The sequence below is a fragment of the Cucurbita pepo genome, chromosome 4, assembly GCF_057944985.1.
Source record: "Cucurbita pepo subsp. pepo isolate OVF chromosome 4, ASM5794498v1, whole genome shotgun sequence".
NCBI classification, from domain to species: Eukaryota; Viridiplantae; Streptophyta; class Magnoliopsida; order Cucurbitales; family Cucurbitaceae; genus Cucurbita; species Cucurbita pepo.
The window spans coordinates 13,809,948-13,831,690 of record NC_141801.1 but is presented as its reverse complement, the minus strand read 5'-3'; the positions used below and the strand labels follow the sequence as shown (position 1 = coordinate 13,831,690).

General features: G+C 37.2%; 5 protein-coding genes across 20 annotated transcripts; 1 reads left to right on the top strand and 4 right to left on the bottom strand.

The window, feature by feature from the left end:
* Nucleotides 1–296: 296 nt before the first annotated feature.
* On the bottom strand, nucleotides 297–3,751 carry LOC111793582 (uncharacterized). Of its 6 annotated transcripts, XR_015420846.1 has the most exons (6): nucleotides 3,426–3,750; nucleotides 2,347–2,438; nucleotides 1,375–2,279; nucleotides 992–1,145; nucleotides 736–809; nucleotides 297–637 (listed from the first exon to the last, which is right to left on the bottom strand). XR_015420846.1 is itself a non-coding variant. In XM_023675533.2 (2 exons), exon 2 carries the CDS (start codon nucleotides 2,436–2,438, stop codon nucleotides 1,386–1,388), a length of 1,053 nt encoding a protein of 350 aa, XP_023531301.2. In that variant the 5' UTR covers nucleotides 3,426–3,751; the 3' UTR covers nucleotides 1,373–1,385. The 6 variants fall into 6 exon arrangements, 1 of the variants encoding a protein (XP_023531301.2); XR_015420845.1 differs by having other exon boundaries at nucleotides 297–657; nucleotides 1,375–2,438; nucleotides 3,426–3,751; XR_015420844.1 differs by having other exon boundaries at nucleotides 1,375–2,438; nucleotides 3,426–3,751.
* A 394-nt stretch (nucleotides 3,752–4,145) lies between these two features.
* LOC111793675 (heavy metal-associated isoprenylated plant protein 7) lies at nucleotides 4,146–5,516 on the bottom strand. 2 transcript variants are annotated; one of them, XM_023675666.2, is made up of 4 exons: nucleotides 5,279–5,516; nucleotides 5,021–5,202; nucleotides 4,868–4,955; nucleotides 4,146–4,780 (listed from the first exon to the last, which is right to left on the bottom strand). In XM_023675666.2, exons 1-4 carry the CDS (start codon nucleotides 5,421–5,423, stop codon nucleotides 4,308–4,310), a joined length of 888 nt encoding a protein of 295 aa, XP_023531434.2. In that variant the 5' UTR covers nucleotides 5,424–5,516; the 3' UTR covers nucleotides 4,146–4,307. The 2 variants fall into 2 exon arrangements, with proteins under 2 accessions (XP_023531434.2, XP_023531435.2); XM_023675667.2 differs by having other exon boundaries at nucleotides 4,868–4,949.
* A 2,678-nt stretch (nucleotides 5,517–8,194) lies between these two features.
* Nucleotides 8,195–11,459, top strand: LOC111792275 (squamosa promoter-binding-like protein 13A). Of its 9 annotated transcripts, none has more exons than XM_023673647.2 (5): nucleotides 8,195–8,371; nucleotides 8,517–8,606; nucleotides 9,727–10,234; nucleotides 10,535–10,647; nucleotides 10,728–11,459. In XM_023673647.2, exons 3-5 carry the CDS (start codon nucleotides 9,831–9,833, stop codon nucleotides 11,315–11,317), a joined length of 1,107 nt encoding a protein of 368 aa, XP_023529415.2. In that variant the 5' UTR covers nucleotides 8,195–8,371; nucleotides 8,517–8,606; nucleotides 9,727–9,830; the 3' UTR covers nucleotides 11,318–11,459. The 9 variants fall into 9 exon arrangements, with proteins under 9 accessions (XP_023529415.2, XP_086979281.1, XP_086979280.1 ...); XM_087123155.1 differs by having other exon boundaries at nucleotides 8,517–9,219; XM_087123154.1 differs by lacking the exon at nucleotides 8,195–8,371 and adding an exon at nucleotides 9,331–9,388 and having other exon boundaries at nucleotides 8,404–9,219.
* A 774-nt stretch (nucleotides 11,460–12,233) lies between these two features.
* Nucleotides 12,234–15,261, bottom strand: LOC111794010 (gamma carbonic anhydrase-like 2, mitochondrial). The gene is made up of 2 exons (XM_023676111.2): nucleotides 14,843–15,261; nucleotides 12,234–12,821 (listed from the first exon to the last, which is right to left on the bottom strand). Exons 1-2 carry the CDS (start codon nucleotides 15,198–15,200, stop codon nucleotides 12,445–12,447), a joined length of 735 nt encoding a protein of 244 aa, XP_023531879.1. The 5' UTR covers nucleotides 15,201–15,261; the 3' UTR covers nucleotides 12,234–12,444.
* A 633-nt stretch (nucleotides 15,262–15,894) lies between these two features.
* LOC111793305 (eukaryotic translation initiation factor 3 subunit B) lies at nucleotides 15,895–20,770 on the bottom strand. Of its 2 annotated transcripts, XM_023675137.2 has the most exons (12): nucleotides 20,611–20,770; nucleotides 20,346–20,522; nucleotides 19,934–20,171; nucleotides 19,015–19,161; nucleotides 18,648–18,776; nucleotides 18,341–18,469; nucleotides 18,173–18,256; nucleotides 17,958–18,082; nucleotides 17,647–17,845; nucleotides 17,030–17,562; nucleotides 16,816–16,924; nucleotides 15,895–16,510 (listed from the first exon to the last, which is right to left on the bottom strand). In XM_023675137.2, exons 2-12 carry the CDS (start codon nucleotides 20,465–20,467, stop codon nucleotides 16,166–16,168), a joined length of 2,160 nt encoding a protein of 719 aa, XP_023530905.2. In that variant the 5' UTR covers nucleotides 20,468–20,522; nucleotides 20,611–20,770; the 3' UTR covers nucleotides 15,895–16,165. The 2 variants fall into 2 exon arrangements, with proteins under 2 accessions (XP_023530905.2, XP_023530906.2); XM_023675138.2 differs by lacking the exons at nucleotides 20,346–20,522; nucleotides 20,611–20,770 and having other exon boundaries at nucleotides 19,015–19,172; nucleotides 19,934–20,073.
* Between the last annotated feature and the right edge of the window lie 973 nt (nucleotides 20,771–21,743).

Here is a 21,743-nt window from a genome sequence, read left to right as displayed (position 1 = left end):
AATAATATCCCAACACTTAAATGATATCATAATATGCAGGTCATGTTGCTCAGATCCAAGATGACGAGTTAAGATGTGACATTGAAACTTAGAGTAGAGGTAAAGTCGAGCAAGATGACTTGGTCATTTTTTCATTATAGATAATCCTCCAGTTTTAGGTATAATTGCAAAACTTACTAAGGTTAGTCATTATTTAAAGTAATCACTTATATATTAATGTGGTCGCCCTTACCACATTGAGGATTGACAATGACAAAGGGTAAGAGTGAAGAAGAGAGGCTAATAGGTACAGAAAGTAAGAGAAATGTGGGGTTAGGCAGAGACCGTCATATTAACTCTCTTACAACGCAGTAATACTAAAATGAAAAGATATGCAACTTATACACAGTTTTGGATGAATTGAAATTCTTTAAACTGTATATATACAAACCCAATACCAATTATTTTCACACATCATACGAAAACAAGAGACGTGTGTACCAGTTAGTGAATCAACGCATCAGGAGAATTGCTTCCCGAACCATGTTTCTTAATCTGCAGCCTCACGAATCTTTCATACAAGAAGGCTGCACCTTCGAACTGTGGCAGAACCAGCCATGCCCCAAATACCAATTTCACCCAATACGAAACTGCTATCCTGCAACGCAAATAATGAAGCTGTCACTGTTCTTTCAGCCACGAATTAAAACCATGTTATTGAAAACAAAAAGGGGGGAATCTAGAATTTCCACTCACCACTCTAACAAAGGTTGCAGAACAACCATCTCCATGAGAGTGAGAAAGGAATAGATGATCCAGTAAGCCAACCACTGCTCATCGTCCAATTTCGATGTTATTGAAAACAGAGATTACAAGTTAATTAGCCAAAAAAGAAAAAGAAAAGGAAAACCCTCATACAAAAACAATAATTCTTCCTTCCTCGCGTGTCTTTTAATTTAGCACCAATTCGTTGAAATATTATTGTTAAGTTAAAACTTAAAACTTTGATTACCCCATCTTAATTCACGTGTTCCTTCTTTTCCTGCTGGTCCTGGTCGGTGAACTTGTCCACTCCTCTGTCGTAACACCATTTGACCGACCCCCCCACCCCCTACGCTTTCCTGCTCACCATTCTTGCCTCCTCCATTCGATGTGTATTTATTTACCTAACAAATTTCTATACCTTAACTCTAAGATTATCATTTACGGTGGAAAAATATTACTCAAGACATTGTATGGCTCTTTTTTTTGCTTCAAGTGAAGAACAAGAGACGTGGTTTAAAACAATTTCTTGTTTTTCATTCTCTATTGTTTTCACTGAGAAAGAAACACAAATATGTTAAAGCTACTAAGGAAAAACAGGGCAGCAACTGCATTTCAAAGGTAAAACAAAACCTGCTTTCACTTTATGGGGTGCTTCCGTTGATGAAACCTTCTTTACGACCTTCAAAGCCAGGACGCATAAGTTTCTTCTCCCTCTTCGCAATTCGCCGCATCTTCTTATCATGAATTTTGTGTGAAATGTTTTCTGACCTCTTTTGTTGTCTTTCTGCTTTCATCTTCTGGGTTGTTTCAATCCTATCCTTCCATTTCTCGACATTCTTCAGCTGCTGTTTCTTTTCCTTCTTTAAGCTCTTCATCAGGAGTTTTGGATCATCGTGAACCTTAGCCCCCGCAGCTCTACTTGTGGCTGCTTTCCAAGAATGCTTCTTTGAGATTATCTCGCCTTTCTCAGGATCTCTCTTTGCTTCGTCTAATTTTTTAGCCCTTTCAAGCTCCTCCAACTTGGAGAGCTTTCTCTTCTTTTTCTTCCCATGCTCTTCTTCAGTCCCGAGTTTGACATGACTGAATGCAAGTTCTTTAGAGGCTTCATCTACATTCTTCTCCACTTCATCTCTTGAGTGGTGGCCTGCTGATTTCTTTTCCTCAGGACCATGTTCTCTCTTGCGTTTCTTCTGAATAAGTTCCCTCCTCTCATTTCTTTCATTCCTCTTCTTTTCCCTATTCGAACATCCTGTATTTCTATTTGCTTGGAATTCTTCAATCTTTCGATGAAGACGTTGTCGAAGCTCTTCATATGTAACTGATTGAACATCACCATCCAACCCAGACGTTACTGGCTTAACATCCATTTCATTATCATCACTTTCATCTTTTAACTTGTTCTTTTCCAAGTTTTGCTTCAGGAAATCAAGGGTTGATCTAGCTGACTTTTCAGGATCCATTCGATCTCTTCGAGCTTTCTTAAGATTTTCCTTTGATTCCTTCTTAGCCAAAGCCTTCTCAGTGTTGCTAAGGCCCTGAAACCAAGGTTTGTCATTTTCGTCATTGGGTAAGTAGAATCTTGCAGGGATGAGCTCCACTAACTTGTCGAAGAACATTGCATGCTGATGAATGATGGACTTCAAATCAACAATAGAGACGGAAGTTGTAGCTGTCTTCGACTTTTTGCTTTTCATCTGCAGAATTAATCTCACCACTTAGTCCAAAAATTATTCACTTAGTTACAACCAGAGATAAGGAAAACAAACTTCCACCAAAAGAAAATGTACAAACTGAGATAACGAACAAGTAAAAGACGCGAGAATATCAGGAAGTAGGCATTCTTCACTTCCGTATCTTTCTCTAATTGCAGCAACACAAATAAACAATGGAGACCATGTGGTAGAGCAAGTGAATAAAACTTTTTGACACACAATTTTCACATTTCTCCAATATTCATGAAGTCCAAGGCGGAGTAATAAACAAGCATTCAGTAATAAAAAATAAAGAACTCATTCCTAGAGTGCTCCTAGCTTGGTGTCAATATAAAAATACGTTTATGTTCAATAAAGTTGGTTGCTTCAATTGTCTACTACAGTTGCAAGATGCCGAAAAACTACGAAAAGGAATCAACGTAAGAATCAATCAACCACGGATACTTTAGCTTGGGTCGTGTATCTATGTGCAGTTCACGAAGAACAGCCCAATACTCATTGAATATGCGTCCCTACATTTAATTAGTATATTAGATTCATGTCAAACACTTGTCAAAGAGTTGAGATGGTGTTGGATATTTGAAACATAGCGCTGGACTAAAATTGACAATTCTCGCATTTATTAATTTACTTTCGTTCCAAAACTGGAATGGAATACATAGGAGAACAGTAGTAAATTTTGAGTGTGGAAATATACGATTTCTTTTTTCCTTTAAAAGTAGGTGCAGAACATACCCGATCTAATTGTCTCTAAGATGTTATATAAAATTTTAAAAATAAAAAACAAGTAGCTGGAGTTCGGGTTGATGCTTTGAAAATTAGGTTGATGCCTCCAGTCAACTAACTAATTATTTCGTCATAAAGAAACGAACACAAATCAACTAGATTCTCGGAGAAAAGAAAACTGTAAATGCAAGTGCTGGCTCCTGCTATTAGTTCAGCAGAAACAGTGATTGTTAAAAAGCCTACCTTGACGAAGAGCTTGAGATAGATTTCGTCGGAGTAGGAGCGGACCTCCCGATCTTCTTGTTCTCGCTTGTTGCTACCAGATCAAAACCGCTGTAAGACGAACAAAATGCAATTCAGACATTGACGTACACCATTGAACGCAGAACGGGAGGGAGAAGGAAAGAGATGGACCATTGGAGCTATTAGTGGAGGCCGTAGAGTCTGTCCTATTGGGTGAAACAGGGAAGGGAGAAGGCAGCTAGGGTTTTCCAAAACCTCTTAGTTGGCCAATTTAGAATGGGGCGACGACGCCTTGCTTACTCGAATGTGGCGCTAAACCCCTTTATTACCTTATTCAACTATTTGATTCTTATACCCCTACAGAAGTTAAATCTTAATCGTTCACGTGTACGATCAGATTTCTCTAGAAAAAAAATACAGGGCTTTTCTTTTCTTTTGAGATAAATAACATGGTTTTTATTTATTTATCTTTTTATGGAAAATAATAAATTATATCCGCCAATATACTTCTCCACGTTATTTTATTACAAATATAATACTTGTTTCAGATTTTATAAGCTACAAAATTTACTTGAATTGATTAGATTTTACTTAAATTTAAAAATTTTAGCTCTAATCTCTCTTTTGTTTTTTTTTTTTGTTTTTTTTATATATATGAAATCCTAAAATATTAGGTGAAATATATTTATAATAAGTTGAATATAGTAATTGGAAAAAGAAAAGAAAAAAAAAGTTATACCTTCGTTTCATGGAGGAAGTGGGTGTTCATAAAAAGCAAATTAAAAGAAAGTACGAAACTTCATAACATAAGCGCACATTACTCTATAACATATGATACCAAAATCCAGAGAATTCCACGGCTTCTATTTTCTTCATTTTACTTCACATCACGGAACACCCATTTGGATTCTCGTCGCTGAACATCTGGGGTGGATCTGCGTGCCCGATCACCGCCATATCCGCCGCCGAGTAAGCCATCGCCGGCGGATACGAATACATTTCCATTATGTGCCTTTCCGGGTTATTAAAGTGATGATATTCGTTCTTCTTCACTTCCACCACCTTTACAGCATCTTCCGCCGCCGGATCGCCTGCGGCTTTCTCCTCGACTTTACTTTCTTCATCCACCTTTTTCTCACTTTCGGCTCCCTCGCCGGCATCGCCTTTTTTCTCTTCCGCGTCTTCTTCTACAGTTTCTCCAGCCTTATTACCCGGCGTAATTTCCGGCTCTTGCTTCACAATCGCCACGTGCTTTCCGGTTCTCCGGTGAACATATTCAACCAACGCCGCCGGATCGACGGCTCCTTTCACCGTGACCTGCGAGCTCTTTAGATCCGGGTCCACCGATTCAACACCTAACCAATTCAAATATCCAAGTCAGATTATAACAAATAAAAAATAAAAAAAGTGAAATTAAGTAATTTATAGAAGGAAAATTAAACCTTTCAGCCTTTTTATCCTTCTTTTGATTTCTTGAGCACAAGCCTCACAATGCATGTGAACTTTCAAGACGACAGTTGAAATCTGATGCTGCAAATTAAATAATTAAATATAAAATATATAGTGAGAAATAAAGAGTAGAAGTGGAAGAGAACCTGTGGTTTGTTGTCCTCTGTTTTGGGGCGGTCGATGGGTTCTAGGATTGGGGAGATCAACTCCACACGTCTATGGCTTTTCCTCTGAAGTCTCTCCAAAATCTTCAACGGATCAGCCTTCTCCCCTTTCACTTTAACCACCACTCTCTGAGTTAAACAATCCGTCTCCACATTTTCAACCCCTAAAAAGTAACACAAAAAAGAACCAATCGTTAATCTTTACCAACTTCAGTAAATATAATGACAGTAAAATCAAACCATGGAAGCCCTTGAGGCAGCGGCGGACCCTGCGCGCGCAGCCTTCGCAGTGCATAAAAACAGTGAGCACAATGTCCTGAATGGATGGTTGTTGGATGGGCTCTGGTTCTTTGGGTGGCTCCTCGGGTATTGAGTCCTCCCCCATTGGAATGGATGGAGGCGGTCAGAGAAGAAGAAGAGCAAAGCAGTGGCACTGAGTTGGTAGGGCGTGGGGTCTTATAATGGCCAGAGGTTCATATTTAGGACACAAAATTCGGATCCTGCGGCTTTGTGTCGTTTGTGGCATGTAGTAAGCGTACCACAGAGTTTGTGTTGTGTACGATGATGATGATGATGATATATGAAGAAAAAATAAACAAGTTATAAATACAAGAACCCCAAATTAATGGAACATTTATTATCTTATTGTTCCACTTCCTCACTTTTTTACTTCCCTTTTATTCATTACATATAAACAAACCAAATTCAATTTCTCACCACTAAATTGAATATCATGGTTTCATTACATTTTATTATTTACTACTTTTAATAATAATTCAATGAATTTGTGTATTTATATTATTAAATGTCCTTCCTATGGACAGGATGTTGTCGGAAGAATGTCTCCTTTTTTTTTTTTTCTTTTTTTTTTTTTAATTATTATCCATGGAAATACGTTAAATTTTAGTAAGAATTTTTAAAGAACTCAATTAGATTTTATTTTTTATTTTTTATTTTGTTTATCAAGTCGGTTGTTTTTTAGTTTACATTGTTACTTTAACCCACGCTCTAATCACTACCCCCTACGTTAAATCACCTTATAATTTGCATTTAATTTAATTTTTGCAAACAATTTTTCACAATAAAATAATTTTGGATTTTTAGTTAAATTTTAAAAATAATATAACATTTTATTGACTTTTAACTTTAAAAATATTTTTTAAAATAGACAATAAAAACAAATAAATTAATAGGTAAATCATAATTATTTAGTTTTTTTTAAATTATGTTTGCTTTCTCAATTATCTGTCATACGATATCTCCTAACAAAAGAATTTAAATTCTTAATCAAATTAATAATTTTTTAAAAACTATATATGTTTTCCCAAAAATTAGCTGATTTTTAAAAAATACAAACAAAATAAGGAAATTCATAGATTTAGTTTTTTTTTTTTTTTTTTTTTTTTTTTCTCTCTTTGGAGAATATTTTCATAAAAAAACGAGACTTAAGGTTACCTACTTCTAGGTTTATTTTTTCTTTTTTCTTTTTTTCTTTGGATAAAGAAGAAGACGAGGAAACTTAAGCTCACCTACTTCTTAGTAGGTTAATTTCCAATTTTATAAACAAAATTTCAATGAATCAATCATTTGGGGTTTTAATGAAATTGAATTTGAAAGCTTTTGTTCTCTTTATAAGAACAAAATTTATTATCAACTTTAAAGTTTAATTAAACCCGTCATTCTTCTAAAACATAATATTTTACTATTATGAACGAGTGCAAACAAAGTCCCGAACTTCCATGATTCGAGGCTCTAACACTTTAGTTTCTTGCTTCTTCCCATCATTGTTAGCATGATTCTTTTTAGGTAATTCTTTAACCCATTTCTAAAAAAATATTTTGTATTTGATTTTATCGATTAGTATTATCGATCAAGTAACTTAAATTTTCAAGTTGGTTCGAAAAAATCTCTAAATATAATGTAACGTACATTATAATATAACAATAATAATTATTATTATTTAGAATAATTGAATAATGCAATATTGAATGTGACACCCAATCCAATGCGCTTTGAAGTGTACTGGTTGGCATAATCAATTTCCTTTACATCACAATTAAAAAGGAAGCAATAATTTATAAAACAGAGTGCTTTAATTAGGACCCCTACTCCAAATCTTCTAGTTAATTTTGGCCCCCTAAATATAAGATTCTCTGCTCTTCTATTTTTCACTTATAACTAAATAATTGACCTATTCAATTGCCACCTCTTTCTTTACACGTACACGCCCATGTGGATATCAAACTGTACACATCAGCTTGCATTTCTGATTTCTTTCCGCGTCTGAGACCCCTTCTAGATATTGCATTAGCATCACCCACGTGGCATGTAATAATTTTACTCTCTATATTATTGAAAGTTCCCCCACCACCTGCGGACTGCCCGTGTGTTGGGCTGGGCTTATCACCTTCAGTCCAACTCAGTAGGCCCATTAAACATCACCGACTTTTATACAATAAGGCTGAAAGCAAATACGGGTCAGCGACTCGATATCGTCCTCTTTGAGCTATCCCTTTCGGACTTTTATATTACACGTCTCATAGTGAAAGGTTTCCACACCCTTATACGAGGTGTTGCGTTTCTTCTCTCCAAGTAATGTGGGATATCACTATTACTTTTTGTTAAAAAAAAAAATCATTAAGATAAAAAGATAGAAAATAATCCCAACTATAAATATTATATGTCCCAACTATAAATATTAACCTCACCAACTGGACATTCATTTTTGTTATTCTTATCAAATATCCCAACTATAAATATTATATGTCCTCCCCGTCCCCGCCATAGTGATCTTAAAAAGCTATAATTTTATGCGTGTTGGTGATAGACGTAAATGATATTAACTTTTTAACTACTTACCACCAAGACAAGGAAAGCCCAAAAACAAGTAGTAGTTAAAAAAAACATATATTTTAGAGAAGGGTTAAACATTGGGAGGATGCAGATTGATGGGAGATTTTGAAATTATATGGTCGGCATAGGGTCACGTGTCTTGGCTCTATTCGAACAACAATTTAAAATTAAAATTAAATTCATATGGTCCCTTTAAATAAAGTTTTAAGGGATTGTTTGGATATGCATAATGTTTAAAAAACTGAATGTAATATTCTGTTTGTTTATTACAAATTGGATCAATAATTTAAATTTGCATATAAAGTTGTAAAGTATGCAATAACATATGAGTATGAAATATATGTAGAGAAGAGGGTGGAATAATTATAGGAAGGGAACATTATTTGGTGGTTGAAAATAAAGGAAGGGCGACAGTGAAGCTCAATATGGGTCAGGCTTACCTGACATCGGCATTTAAACCTTCCCTTTTTGGTGGTTGGGGTTGAGCATCTTTTTAATTCTTCTGTGTTCTTCGTTTCTACTCGCTCTATCTCACTGTACCTTCACTGATTTCAAACCCTCCCCCTTCCTCTTCTTTTACGATCGCGATTAATTTCTTGTTGCATTGCACCATTTTTCATTACAGGCATGCCTTGATGCTTCAGAACGGAGGATCATCGAAGCAGCCATTGGAAGAAGCATCAGAAGGTGAATGAACGGCTCAGGCAATTACAAGGTGTGTGTCTTTCCTTGAATTTTCCACTCATTTGATTTGTTTATTGTGTGTAGCGAGAGGTCATCAGCAAGAAGCATCAAAAGGAGTGGGGGCAGACAGCTCATCACCAGTTTCGGGCAAATAATTATAGTTTGCTTTCCCTTTCCCTTGAAAAAAGAAGAAACAATAAATATTGGCATGCTTTTCCTTTCTGGGGTTTGTAAGGAGCTTTCAAGTTTCAAGTTCCCATAAGAAATTTGATGGTGTGTGTGCATTTACCTTTTGTTTCTTGAGAATTGAAACCCCCACCCACCAAATAAAGAAAGAAAACATGCCAAGAAACGTGAAACACAATGGGGTAGCCCTATCCACTTGCTCTGCCTGTCTCCACCACCATCCATTTTTGAACAACTTCTCTCCTTCTCCTTTCCTTAGTTAGGCATCAAAAAGCTGTCTCTCAAGCTCCCACATCTTAAACACACCCTAACCAAGGCGACTAAACAAACCACACCTAAATTCAAAAGAATCTGTATAAAGTAGGCGCCTCCTTTTGGTCGTTCATGGAGTTGAGGTTGCCCACTTTCTCTCAGTATAGACTGAAACACTCCTAACAATGATATCTTGTTGTTGACAGGTACAAACAGTGACTCTTCTTGGGTAATCTACAGCCCTAGCTTTTTATATGGGGTTTTCCCCCTTCTTTTATGGCTAACAAACTTTAATTGCTTGGTGGAATCCTTGTCAGTGAATGAATGGTTGTGTAAAATAGGAACCCATTTGTCCTCTGCTGCTCTAGTCTGCAAGTACTCTTCATCCTTCATTTTTATTTTAGTCTTCTTACTTATTATTCTTCTAATATCTGGAACTGCTAAAATCAAAGAGCCACAATCACCACTGATGTGATGTTTTTTGTGTTTGGTTTAAAAGACATGCAAATAACTGTGTTTCGTTTCTTGTATTGTTGGCTCCCTGTGTATTAATTAGTGGGCTCTGTTCTTGTTTTATGCATTTCTTGTCGGTCATAAGGTACTTGATACTAGTTTTGTGGGCTTGGTTGCAATTAAAATGCTCCAATTACTTGGGGATTTTTCTTACGCGGTTTTATCTCATGTTTTTTTTTTCCGGTTTCTGTGTTCTTCAGGTGTTTGATTTAATGCATTCTTGAAGTCGTTATAGAAGAGTGATTAAAGCTCCGTAAAGGTGTTTTTTAAGTGGAAAAGAAGCAAATAACTAAAGAATTTCTGTATGGACTGGAACTTGAAGGCCCCATATTGGGATTTCACTCAATTAGAACACGATGCATCAAAGAACATTAGTACAATAGGTGCATCCAGCAACTTTGTGGAACATAGGACGACAACTTCTAGAGATTTCTCGGTTGATTTGAAGCTTGGTCAGGTCAGCCATCTTGGAACAAAATATGTAGCCAACAAACTTAAAATGGCACCATCCCCTTCAGAACCATCCAAGAGGGCAAGAGGATGTGGGAACGGGGCTCAGCCGTTGTCTTGCCTTGTTGATGGATGCGTTTCAGACCTAAGCAACTATAGAGATTACCACAGGCGCCACAAGGTCTGCGAGCTCCATTCAAAGACTCCACAGGTCACAATTGGTGGCATTAAACAAAGATTCTGTCAGCAGTGTAGTAGGTAGTTTCTAGATATACTCGTTTCACATTAACATCAGCTTTTATGTTTTGAGTTTTGTTGGGAGTGAGTCCCATATTGGCTAATTTAGGAAATTTGATCATGGGTTTATAAGTAAGGAATACATCTCCGTTGGTACGAGGCCTTTTGGAGAAGTCCATAGCAAAGCCATGAGAGCTTATGCTCAAAGTGGACAATATCATACTATTGTGAAGATCCGTGATTAATGAGATTACGACATGCTTTCATCATGTATTCAGAGTCTTATATCTAGTTGCTCATTAATAGTTACACACTGTATAGGTTCCATTCATTAGAGGAATTTGATGAAGGAAAGAGAAGCTGCAGGAAACGTCTGGATGGACACAATCGAAGGCGACGGAAGCCACAGCCAGAGTCCCTATCTCATTACCAAGGTTTTTGATATGGATCCATCTTTATTTCCGTTGTAAACAGCAAATTCTTGCAGTTTTAACAAGCCATTTTCTGGTTTCAGGTTCCCCATTTATACCATTTTCTACCTCATATGTCTATCCATCATCTACAACTGTTGCGAACCATTCATGGTGCGGAATTTCAAATACTAAGGCAGATGCAAGCCTTCATACTCAGCAACACTCCACCCATTTCCCTGATAAACAGCATATGTATCTTGGATCGTCATCTAATGATAGCATCCACAAAATTCCAAAGCAGGTCACATTTCTGCAAAGCGACAATCCGGAATCTTTGGTCTGCCAGCCCCTTGATTTTTCAGAAAATTTAGGCGGTCGGGGCAAATTGTTATTTGACAGATTTTCAAATCCAGGCCATGAATCGGATTGTGCTCTCTCTCTTCTGTCATCTTTGCAGACACGGTCATCAGGGGTTGGTTTAAGCCAACCCGACCAGGACTCTAATCTAATATCCTTCATGCAGCCATTAGATGTGAGCTTAGGACATCACAACAGCGTGGACCCACTTAATTCAGTTCTGAATGGCAGTGTGAGCAATGCAGATATCAGTTGCTCGGGAATGTTTCAGAGTGCTTCTGATGATGGAGGGAGAGAAGCTCCACCACCATCCCTTCCTTTTCACTGGCAGTAAAATAGCTTCAGTGCACGAAAACTGATCTTTTGGCATAAAAAAGAATGAACAAACAGTGATTCTGTAAACCCATGTCTCCATGATCTTGGGAAGGATGTTCAATCTTTACTTAACAATGATACTTCTCTCATTTCAACTTCCATTACTTTGTGGAGTATTTTTCTTACCTGCTTTACAATGGTTTATTTGCATCTCGATGGTTTCATAAATATGTACATGGGACCGTGGGAAGCTTGCGTTGTCTCTCCTAGAATTGGGTTTCATTTTTAGGATTCTAATTGTTTACACTTCCATTGAATAAGAAACCCAGCTGTTTAGCAGTGTTCTTTTCAGAGCTTCCATGGCGGCTGATTTTGAAACAACACCAGTTGCTGTCACATATTGTCATGTTTTTAAACATACAACTAGCAATAACAAATATAGCGAGTCAATGCCTAAAATAGGCACAAACTTACCATCGGATCTTTTTGGTGGGAATGTCATTTTGATGTATTTTTTAAGTTAAAAGATCAGTAATTGATGTAACCCAAAACAAAAACGAAGATCCACAATCTTAGTGCTAAATCCTAACATTAGCAAAAAGCTCACTTTTGGATGATGAATACATGGAAAAAGACCTAATATTACCTAAAAGCTCCCCTTTTAAATGGGGCTTCTGCTAGAAATGGACTTTCAGCCAGCTTCTTCGTGGATAACCCCATGTTAGGCCATCAAACCAAGACATCGCAGAATAGAGTTGATGCATAAAACTAATATAAGCAGACGATGGAAGGATGGAAAGGAAAGGTCATCAGACATTCCTTGAAACATAAACTCTTAACCAAGTTTCTATAATATCAGGGAAATGGCAGATGTAAAACCCAGATGGTCATTGGGAACAAACATATAAATAGTACTCATAAAACATACAACGGGAGATTTCAAATCATCGGTGGATTTTAATTATCCATAAGGAGTCCGAGTGTTAACATAAGCATCAATCATAAACTCTAATAAAACCCACTTGATCCTAAGTCGATGCAAGCAAAATCAGCATGAAATTAAGGAACCTGAAAGCTGGTATATGATTCGGAGGTATTTATTTTCCTCAACAAACAAAATGCAAAGATGAGAGAAGGCATATTGCATCATATGGTTATACCCAACGACTTCTTGAATTTCTCGACCTCCAAATATACTGTGGAGTAAGGAAGAAACTCTGAGAAATGTTCCTTGCTCAGGTCATTAATTGCAACAGCAAGTTTAGGAATTTCCAAGGTCTCCTCGTGGGTCAACGTCCTGACAAACCTTGCTGGGTTTCCTGCCCAAAGTTCACCACTGGGAATTCTCCTTCCTGGGGGAACTACAGACCCAGCTTCAAGAATTGAGTGTGTCTCCACCAGGGAACCTTCCATGAGAATGGAATGCTGCCCAATAATGCACTCCGGCTCAATCGTGCATGACCTTAACAGACTATATGCACCAATGGTGACGAATCTCTCTATGGATGTCTCTGCTGGCAGTCCTGATATTAACATACGGGGCAATTTAGACATAGCAGCACTAGAAAACATGAATATGTTACGAACTTAAAAGATGATGTAAGCGGCACTACAATTTTTAGTTCATCTTTATATCCAATCCAACCGCCTCTCACATACAATACGATATAGTGATCCTTTACCCCAAACTGACAACTGACTGGTTATAAATTGCACTTCGACCAAGCAAACTTTGTCAAATTAGATTACGTGAGCCCCTTTTTTCCTCACTTAGAACTTCCTCACCTATTTCCCTCAAAGTATATAGTACTTCAAAAGAATAAAAACAAAATAAAGGTGAAAAAATATACATTTTAAATAGCGAAGTTTCACATTTTGGACTGATCATATGAATAACAGAAACCAATTCAGTAAATTTGGGGTCTGGCTATTGTCCAGTTGTCACAGGACAAGACTGGATTTCAGCTCTTACAGAGAGCCAAAGAGAAGGGCTTAACAAGACAGAGAAGGAAATAGTTGAAGAATTGTGCACTTCACCACCAATCCTGAAAAATGCAACACCACGCGTTTGACAGAAAAGAGGTCAATGTATGAATATCATTTCGATAGGCGAAGGAAAACCCATACTCTAAAATATTTGTAGGCCAAACTTAGAAGTAGTGTGCACTTAAGCCGAAGAGAGGAAAGGTGAAGCAACTTACAGCTTGCAGACTTGCACTATCTCTACACGTCAGCCCTATATCGTCCTATCTGTATCTATTTGTCTCTATCTATCCAAGGGGCTTCTCTGTCTCCATTGTACTTCCCTCTTTGACTCTCTCTTTTCATCACGCTGTCTCTCTAACCCGACTATCTTTTTCCTCCTCCCATTCTCTTTCTTTCTCTCCATCTCATCCTGTCTCTCTCTTTATCTGTTACTTTTCCCGTCTTTCGCCTTATCTCTCTTATCTCTTCGTAGCCCCCCCTCTATTGTTAAATGAAGTACGATCAATTACAATAATTCACATTCTCATAGATATCAATGAAAATAAGCAAATTTCGGAAATCCCTGATACAGAACTACCACCACTTGCAACTTTTGCTCATAAAAAACAAGAGGTAAAAAAGAAATTGAAGGTCCAAGAAAATAGTGTAAATTAAGTTCATTATGTGGATCTAACTTTTGAGGAAGAGATGAAGAAGCATGACGTTTTTTATGATGTTAGATTACAGCTTGGTGCTATAATTATGACAGTTTTGCTTCTTGAATTGAAGCAATTTGAATACATGACCTTGAAATGAAACCATTTTATCATAAATTGGGAGCGGGAGGGTTGTTTCTGACAATTGATGAAAAGTCCAATATGTTGAACCAAGGTTGATTGAAGCAATCGGAGAACCGTATTTTAAACTGAATCGCTGTCTTATCATGAAGTGAGGGTATCGAGGTTGAACACAAAGAGTTAACAATAAGTAAGTAAAAGAGGGTTTGATACATTATCAAGCTGGAGGGTTGGATGGAAGAGATACTAGATTGAATAACCTCTTAGTTAAAACTTAATATTCCTATAGGAACCGTATTTATTGAGTATGCTATGCTTCACTGTACATAAAGAGTGGAGAACAATGCTTGGATTGATTGAAAATATTGTGGAGCATGTAGGGAGATTAACAGAAGAATATCAATCAGTTTCCCATCAAGTCAATAAAGAATGCGTAGAAATTAGGTCGTGTATTTCTCAGGGCCACTAACTCCAATTACTCGAATCTATTGAGTCTCCAGAAAACCATAATCTAGACCCTTAAATTGATTGTTTATCTACACTGCTACAGAGCAGGTACATAATTTCAAATTTTCTAAATAATTGTACAGAATCAATCACTATTCCCCTGGAATTGATAATTTAAGAAACAGAAAATTGCGTATGCAATTATCAGGAACCCTTTTCTCAACTACATACAGAACCGAGGAAACCAATCACCAAACAACCAAATTCGATAAAAAACCAAAATCTGAAAATGATAGGAAAAAAAACCAGATAAAAATATGTAAGTCGAAATGAACCTGTTGGAGAGGACCAAGCAGCATGAAGGACGCACCGTTCCTGTACATTAGAGCAAAACCCGACGGTGATCTTGTTGAGATCGCCGCGGAGAACGGAACCCGCCCAAACGGAGGCCCCGTCGCAGACGTTGACCTGTCCGGCGAGGACAACATTAGGCGCAACATAGGCGTCGACGGCAATTTTGGGGAGCCACTGGCCAAGCGGGATTATCTTTCTTTGACCTCTATAGTCCCACTTGACTCGATCCGGTGAGGGCGCAATCGTTTTCGACACTTCCGTCGAGAAAGCGCGGCGGAGTTGATTAGTCGCAACCGCCGAGGCTATTGCCTTCCTGGAAAAGCGAGATAGAGCTGCCATTTCTAGAGCAGAAGCGAGCGTGGTCTGTGATCCAGCTGATGGCAAGTCGGAGAGGGCGATACGATCACCTGGCTTTGTTGTTCAATGGGCCAAAGATGGGTAATCATATGGGCTTTAAACATAAATGGGCCGTAAACATAAATCGTTCTTTAGAAATTCGCCTCTTTATAAGAAAGAAAAAAAGAAAAAAAAAAGGATCATGTCTAAATACATTTGAATCAGTTTCACGAATTTTTATGATCATGTCTAAATACATTTGAATTACATTCTTTAAACATTCAAATATAATTCAAATATAATTCAAATATAATTATTTCAAACATAATCAAACATAATTCATAATTCAGTTGCATTCAAACATAATTCAACATATACAAGAATAATTCAACAGTTTAAAACATTCAAGATATTCAAATATAATTCAACGGTTTAAGACATTCAAACATAATTCAACTGTTTCAGACATGTACAAATCTATTTAAGACATATACAAGAGTGAGACTTATACAAATCTATTTAAGACATATACAAGAATGAGACTGCAATACATACTAATGAAATTGCATAATTTCAAGTAGAGAGAACCATCGGAATTAAAAACATTTTATTTTTTGGTTTGTTGGGGTAACGCATAAAAATGAAATCTAAGAAGGTGCTCATTTTCTTCCACACTCATGCTCATAACTAACAACCATCTCAAAATTCTGAAATTTTCTTCAGAGTTAAAAATTAAAATAATGTCATCGAATCAAAATCAGCCCTGAATAAGTTAGGGAGACAACAGCGTGTACCAAACAAACAAAGTAAAAAATTAATAATTCTGGAAGGAGAAGGAAAATTTCCCAAGTTGCATATTTGGGAGGGGAGGAGATGGTCCAAGTCATGAGGAAAAGCCAGCCACTGTCAGACCTACACCTAACCTACCTCTAATAATATCATGCAAAGCAATGCAATGCAATGAGAGGTTATTCCTGCCCAAAATCAACAGACAAAATTTCCTCCGACACATCCAAAACCTCTTCTACTTCAACCTCTTTGGCTTCGTATTCCTCTTCCTCATCGCTAGCTTCCCCATCCCGCAGTTTTTGCCGCAACTGCTTCTCTTCTTCATGCAATTTTTTCCATTCATTCACCCACTTCTCCCACTCCTCCTTCAACATTCTCCGTTTCTCCCGGTCCTGCTCGCTCAGCAGCATAGATACATCCTGATCTTCAGCCTCGTACTTCTTACTGTACTTCTTCAAATTCTTTGCTATCTCTTCCTCTTTCTCCGCACTCAACAAGGATGGTGGTCTTGGCCGCCATGCGAACTGTCACAACCCCATTTTTTAAAATCAGGGAATTCAACCACGACTCCAAAGAGTTCGCCATCATAAAGAATCTAAATCGACCTAATTTTTTGCAAGCATGCATATTCATGAATGATCATTAAAATTATAAACCTTCTGGTTCCTGTACAGCAACGAGATTACAAATATACAGCAACCCCAAATAATTAAGGAACCTTTGAACTGAGTTTAAATAGAATAGATGACTTCGGGCTTAATGTCAGATTGCTAGTCCTTTTTTCTAACAATAAAAACATATGATTTGCATAATATAATGGATAAGTTACCTGAAAGAAATGGTCCTTCAAGACTCGATACAGCAGCTTTCCATTAAAGGACCATATGTTGAAACCATTTTCCATCTCGTGAACTGAAGTTACAGCAGTTGCAACATACCTGGGTACAGATACAAACAACAACACAAACTCAGCTGCCGTGAACACAAGGCAAAACATTCTGAAACAAGTTACAATGTGCAAATAAGGATGCCCCCTAAATTACCGTCCAGTAGGATCCCATTCAATATCAGTAGCCATGAAATGCTCAGCAGTTGCCATTGTCTCCAGCTCATCAACATTGTAGAATTCCAACTGTCCGTTGAAACCTTTCAGACCAGCAAGAATGATGAAGCGTCCAGAAGGTGACCAGAAAAGAGCATTGGCCTGCTTGCCTTTTAGAGTTGTAAGTTTTGATACTCGGCCACTGTTGTGAGTGCTTCGCATGGAGTAAAAGCTAATATCTGGCCTTGGGTTGTCACCATGAATAACTGCAAACCTATGACCCTTTGGCTCCCAGGCAAATGCAATGATCTTATCATTCTTATTCTCAAGCTCCAACACTTCAATAGGTATATCCCGCTCTTTTATGCGGAAAAGTTCAAACCCTGTGTATATGCTTTTCTTGGTCTTTGTATATCGGTCAACCTTGACAGCAAGATAATCCCCATTGCTTTGCCAGTACATTTTGCAATCGCTAACACTGAAAAGATTTTTCTGTCTCAACTCCTCTTTGCTCGGGATTTGCACAAGACTCACCTAGAAACCAAAAGAAGCCCATTCAAAAAATCTAAATTTGAAGATCAAAAGAATAGTGACACAAGCAGGCATCGGAGTACTCACCCTAGCCGGTTGGTTTCCACCACCTAGCTCAGGAACAAAGAGTGCAATAATGGGATCGGTAGGGGACCAGCAGAAATCCATAACATTTTCAACCTTCAAAGATTTTTTGTCAATGAGGGAGAAAGTCTCTGTTTCATAGACAGAAATTACATTCTTCCCCATCCTGGCAAAGTATTTATCATCTTTCCCACCACCCCACCTGCAAAAACAAGAAAATTTATATCATCAGCAATAAAAGAATATTCCGGCCAACTTGACAAGCCAGACAAGAAAAAAAGAGACAGAATGGCATCCATGGGAAATATATATACCTAAAAACAGGCCAAGATACGCCCGCAACACCACCAGTTCCTCCAATGGTAAAATCATCAGGACTTCCCTTGAAATCTCTCATAACTTTTCCAGTTCTTACATCAAAAATATTGATGACAATCCTCTGAAATCACATATGGTCAGCAATGATGGAAAGTTGTAAGCATCCTTCACTCTAAATAAAATCTAGGAAAAAGAAAAAAGAAATCCTCACATTTGCATCACGAGGATTGCTGGGCTCATGGCTGCTGTAAGTAACCAGATATTTCTCACCAGGTGAAAAATCAATTAACTTAACCTGCATTTCGTATATTAAAAGCTTAAGGCCTTAGAACATTGCCAAGCACTCTCAGAAGGTCGGGAGAAAAAAACAATAACAAACCTGTGGATGGGCAAAGCGCATCAGACGGTTAAAGGTACCTGCTCCACCCCAAACTGCAGCACCCTGTCGGTGAATTGTGGCTAGGTAAGTCCCCAAGGGGGACCACTGCACATAACTCTCAGTCCAGAACTGTAACAAAAAAAATATTTCATTAATCTAGGGATACCAGCCCAAGAGCAAAGATACCTAAGTAATGTTAATACTATACAGATATACCAACGTCAACCAAAAAATCCAACCAAGAGAGAATAGTAACTTTAGTTGTAATAACAAGGTGTACTCAAGAAAGGCTAAAAATGATACTCACTGGACGCTTGTAGACAGGATCAGGCTTTAAATGTCTAGCATCGTTCCAGAAGACCTCAGTATCAGAACCAGAACGAATAACTAACTGATCCCGTGCTTTTTCATCCATAAGCCACTGTTGAAGATTTTCCTGAAATATTCAAAAGTATAGGGCATCATGCTTCCATGAGAGCACAACTTGATCTTGAAAATCACAAATTACATATCCTCCCATGGTTCTTTTTCCCATATAAATTCTAATGTTCGGTTCACCATAGCTCCCAGTTAACCTTCACATTGATCCATAAAACCCCCCATATTTCCTCAAGAAAACAAATCAGAAGAATTGTGGAAATGAAAAATCGAGTGAACTGTTACAGATAGTTTACCCCCGGAGTATATGGGTTACTTTCAGGAGGAGCCCACTCATCTGGTACTTTCATAAATCTGTCGAAGTCCTCAAACATATTAACAGCGAAAATATGTGCTCTATCCAACTTGTACCCATCAGTCTTCTCTTTGGCAAGCTCAGCCTCCTACAACATGACTGAAATTAAATGAGATACTCGATTCATGGACCTACAACATGACCGACATTAATATTATATACAAGAAAATCACAACAGAAAGCCTGAAAGCACAACCATGCAAAAACAACTATAGTAACGAATCTTTGTTAATAAAATAATAAAAATGCAAGGAACAGAAATGAAGGTAAACATATTCCTGGATGGAATACATGTCTAGTGGAAATCCAAAATATCACAATATCATTCAATGACACTTTCTGAACGCTACAAAAAGAAATATTTCAAGAACACTCTAATGAGGTATATTACCATTATTGATATGCCAGAAAAACACTCGTAACTAAACACAAATGAGAGATTAGGAAATAGAGGTAGATATATTCGTGAACATAAACTAAATCTATAGTACAGACATTCCAATGAGAAATAGAGTGACGGTATACATTATAAGGGACATGTATTGCCCCATTACAATGGATGGACTGTCAAGGTTGAAAGCAACTGCCAGTACCACCCAAAGGAACTAGAGTTGACTTACCAGATTGAAAGAAGTAAGATGAGGTTGCAAGTATCTGGCACTATGTTCGACTTCATCAAATGCAAGCAAGAACCACAAGTGAAACGACGTTCGTTTTTATCTTAAACGGGAATTATACTATCAGACATCGTCTCTCAATAATATAACCTAATGTATACTTCGATATGATAAATATATAAAGTTTCGTATTATAATTAGCAGAGACAACACAATATTGTGTAAGAGATAATGAGAAAGTACCTGTGGAGTGCCATACTCAATAAAGCAGTACCCTAAAGTTTTCTGTGTAGTAGGGTCAACTGGCATCCATAGGCCATCATCCTTGATAACTCCAATCTGTCCAAAAATTTTACGAACAACACCTTCGAGCTTCTCAAACTTCTCCGAAGGAACAATCGGAAGATTGCCAACAACTATAATGTTTCCGAACCCAGAATCAAACTCTAGACTCTCCTCTTGTAGAACCTCTTCATCATCACTGTACATATTTGCAAATAAATGAATGAATGTGAGCCATGAAATGAAAAAAACAGAAAAGAAACTAATAAATCCATCGAACTTCTAATCAAATAAAAACTCTTAAAGCCCTGGGGAGACTCGGAAAATGCAGATTAAGATACAAAATCAAACGATAAAAGTATAACGCTTTGACCTAATGATTCCAAAGTCCTCGCCGGGAGGGAGACGAATAGACTCAAAATCAACTTGGGAAAGATCTATCCCAAGGCGACCAGCCGTGTCCTCGATCTCTTTCATCAGCATCACGTCCGCCATGACGAACTAACTAATTGGGTCGGCGGCAAGAGACGGGTGAGTGGTAGATCTTTCACTGCAAGAGTTTCATGAACCCTAAGATCATTTTCGTAACAACAGAAAAATCTGAAAATATATTGAGGGAGAGGGGGAAAATAACCGACAGTTACGAGAAGAGTAGAGAGATGCCAGCGTTGGAGAGAGCAGCTAATCGGAGACGGCTAGAGGGAGGAGGCTGCACTGAGAGAGGGAGGAAGAGCATGAAAGGGTTAGGGTTTTTTGTTTTTGTTTTATTATTACTTTCCTTTTTCTTTTCTTTTCTTTTTTTTTTTCTTTTTTTTCTCTCTCTCTTTTTACAGCAAATGTGTATGGAAATTTAAACCTAGACCTAAGGAGTAGTTTGTTAACTATTAGTTTTGTGTTTTTCCATTTGAATATATGAAGATTATTTATTTATTTATTTTTTATTATTATATATATATATATATATTTTAACTTGGCTATTCAAAATATAATTATATACATTTTGTATGGTATGTTTTCAATATTTGGTCTTTCATTCTTATCTAAAATCAAAGTTATGGCTTTTTAAACCACTATTAGTCAAATTTACTTCGACGTTAAAATTGAAATCTAATATTGTTGAAAATGAAGGTAAGCAGAACAAAAGAAGAAAAATCAACATTTCATCTCATATATTGAAGCTTCTTGGATTAGACATACACACAAATAGAAAATCTAGAGGCGGTAAAGTTGAAGAGAGATCGCTCTCATTTCTCACTCTTATACATCCTTTTAGTTGCCTCCAAACCGAGCGATGTCGACAAAAAATTGTACATTATTGAATTCAGAGAATGGGTAGTACTTCATATTAGTCAAACGTTTTGAGTCATCCGCACAAAATTTCCAGACAAAATTATAGGAAAAAATATCGACTTCAAAAGATTCTCTTATGGTATTCATGTCAGTGGAAGTACTTGATTTTATTTTTTCATGTGTGGATATAGCAAAGCAACGTGACCCAAACACATAATACTCAAGTAGTCTATTAAGTGTTGATTTCAGGACCTGAATGATGATGTCTACCCTCTCACTAGCCCGATAGCAACTCAGTCTACATATATATATATATTAATGTACAGTGACTTGGTTTATGAGAAAATAAAGTGTCATAAATTACTTTTATATAGAACAATCGAACATAATGGAGTCCCAAAAACACGAATAAAACCTCATACAAATCACACATTACTAATGGACGATAGAGATGAACTTATTTGAGATAGAGACGTTTGTT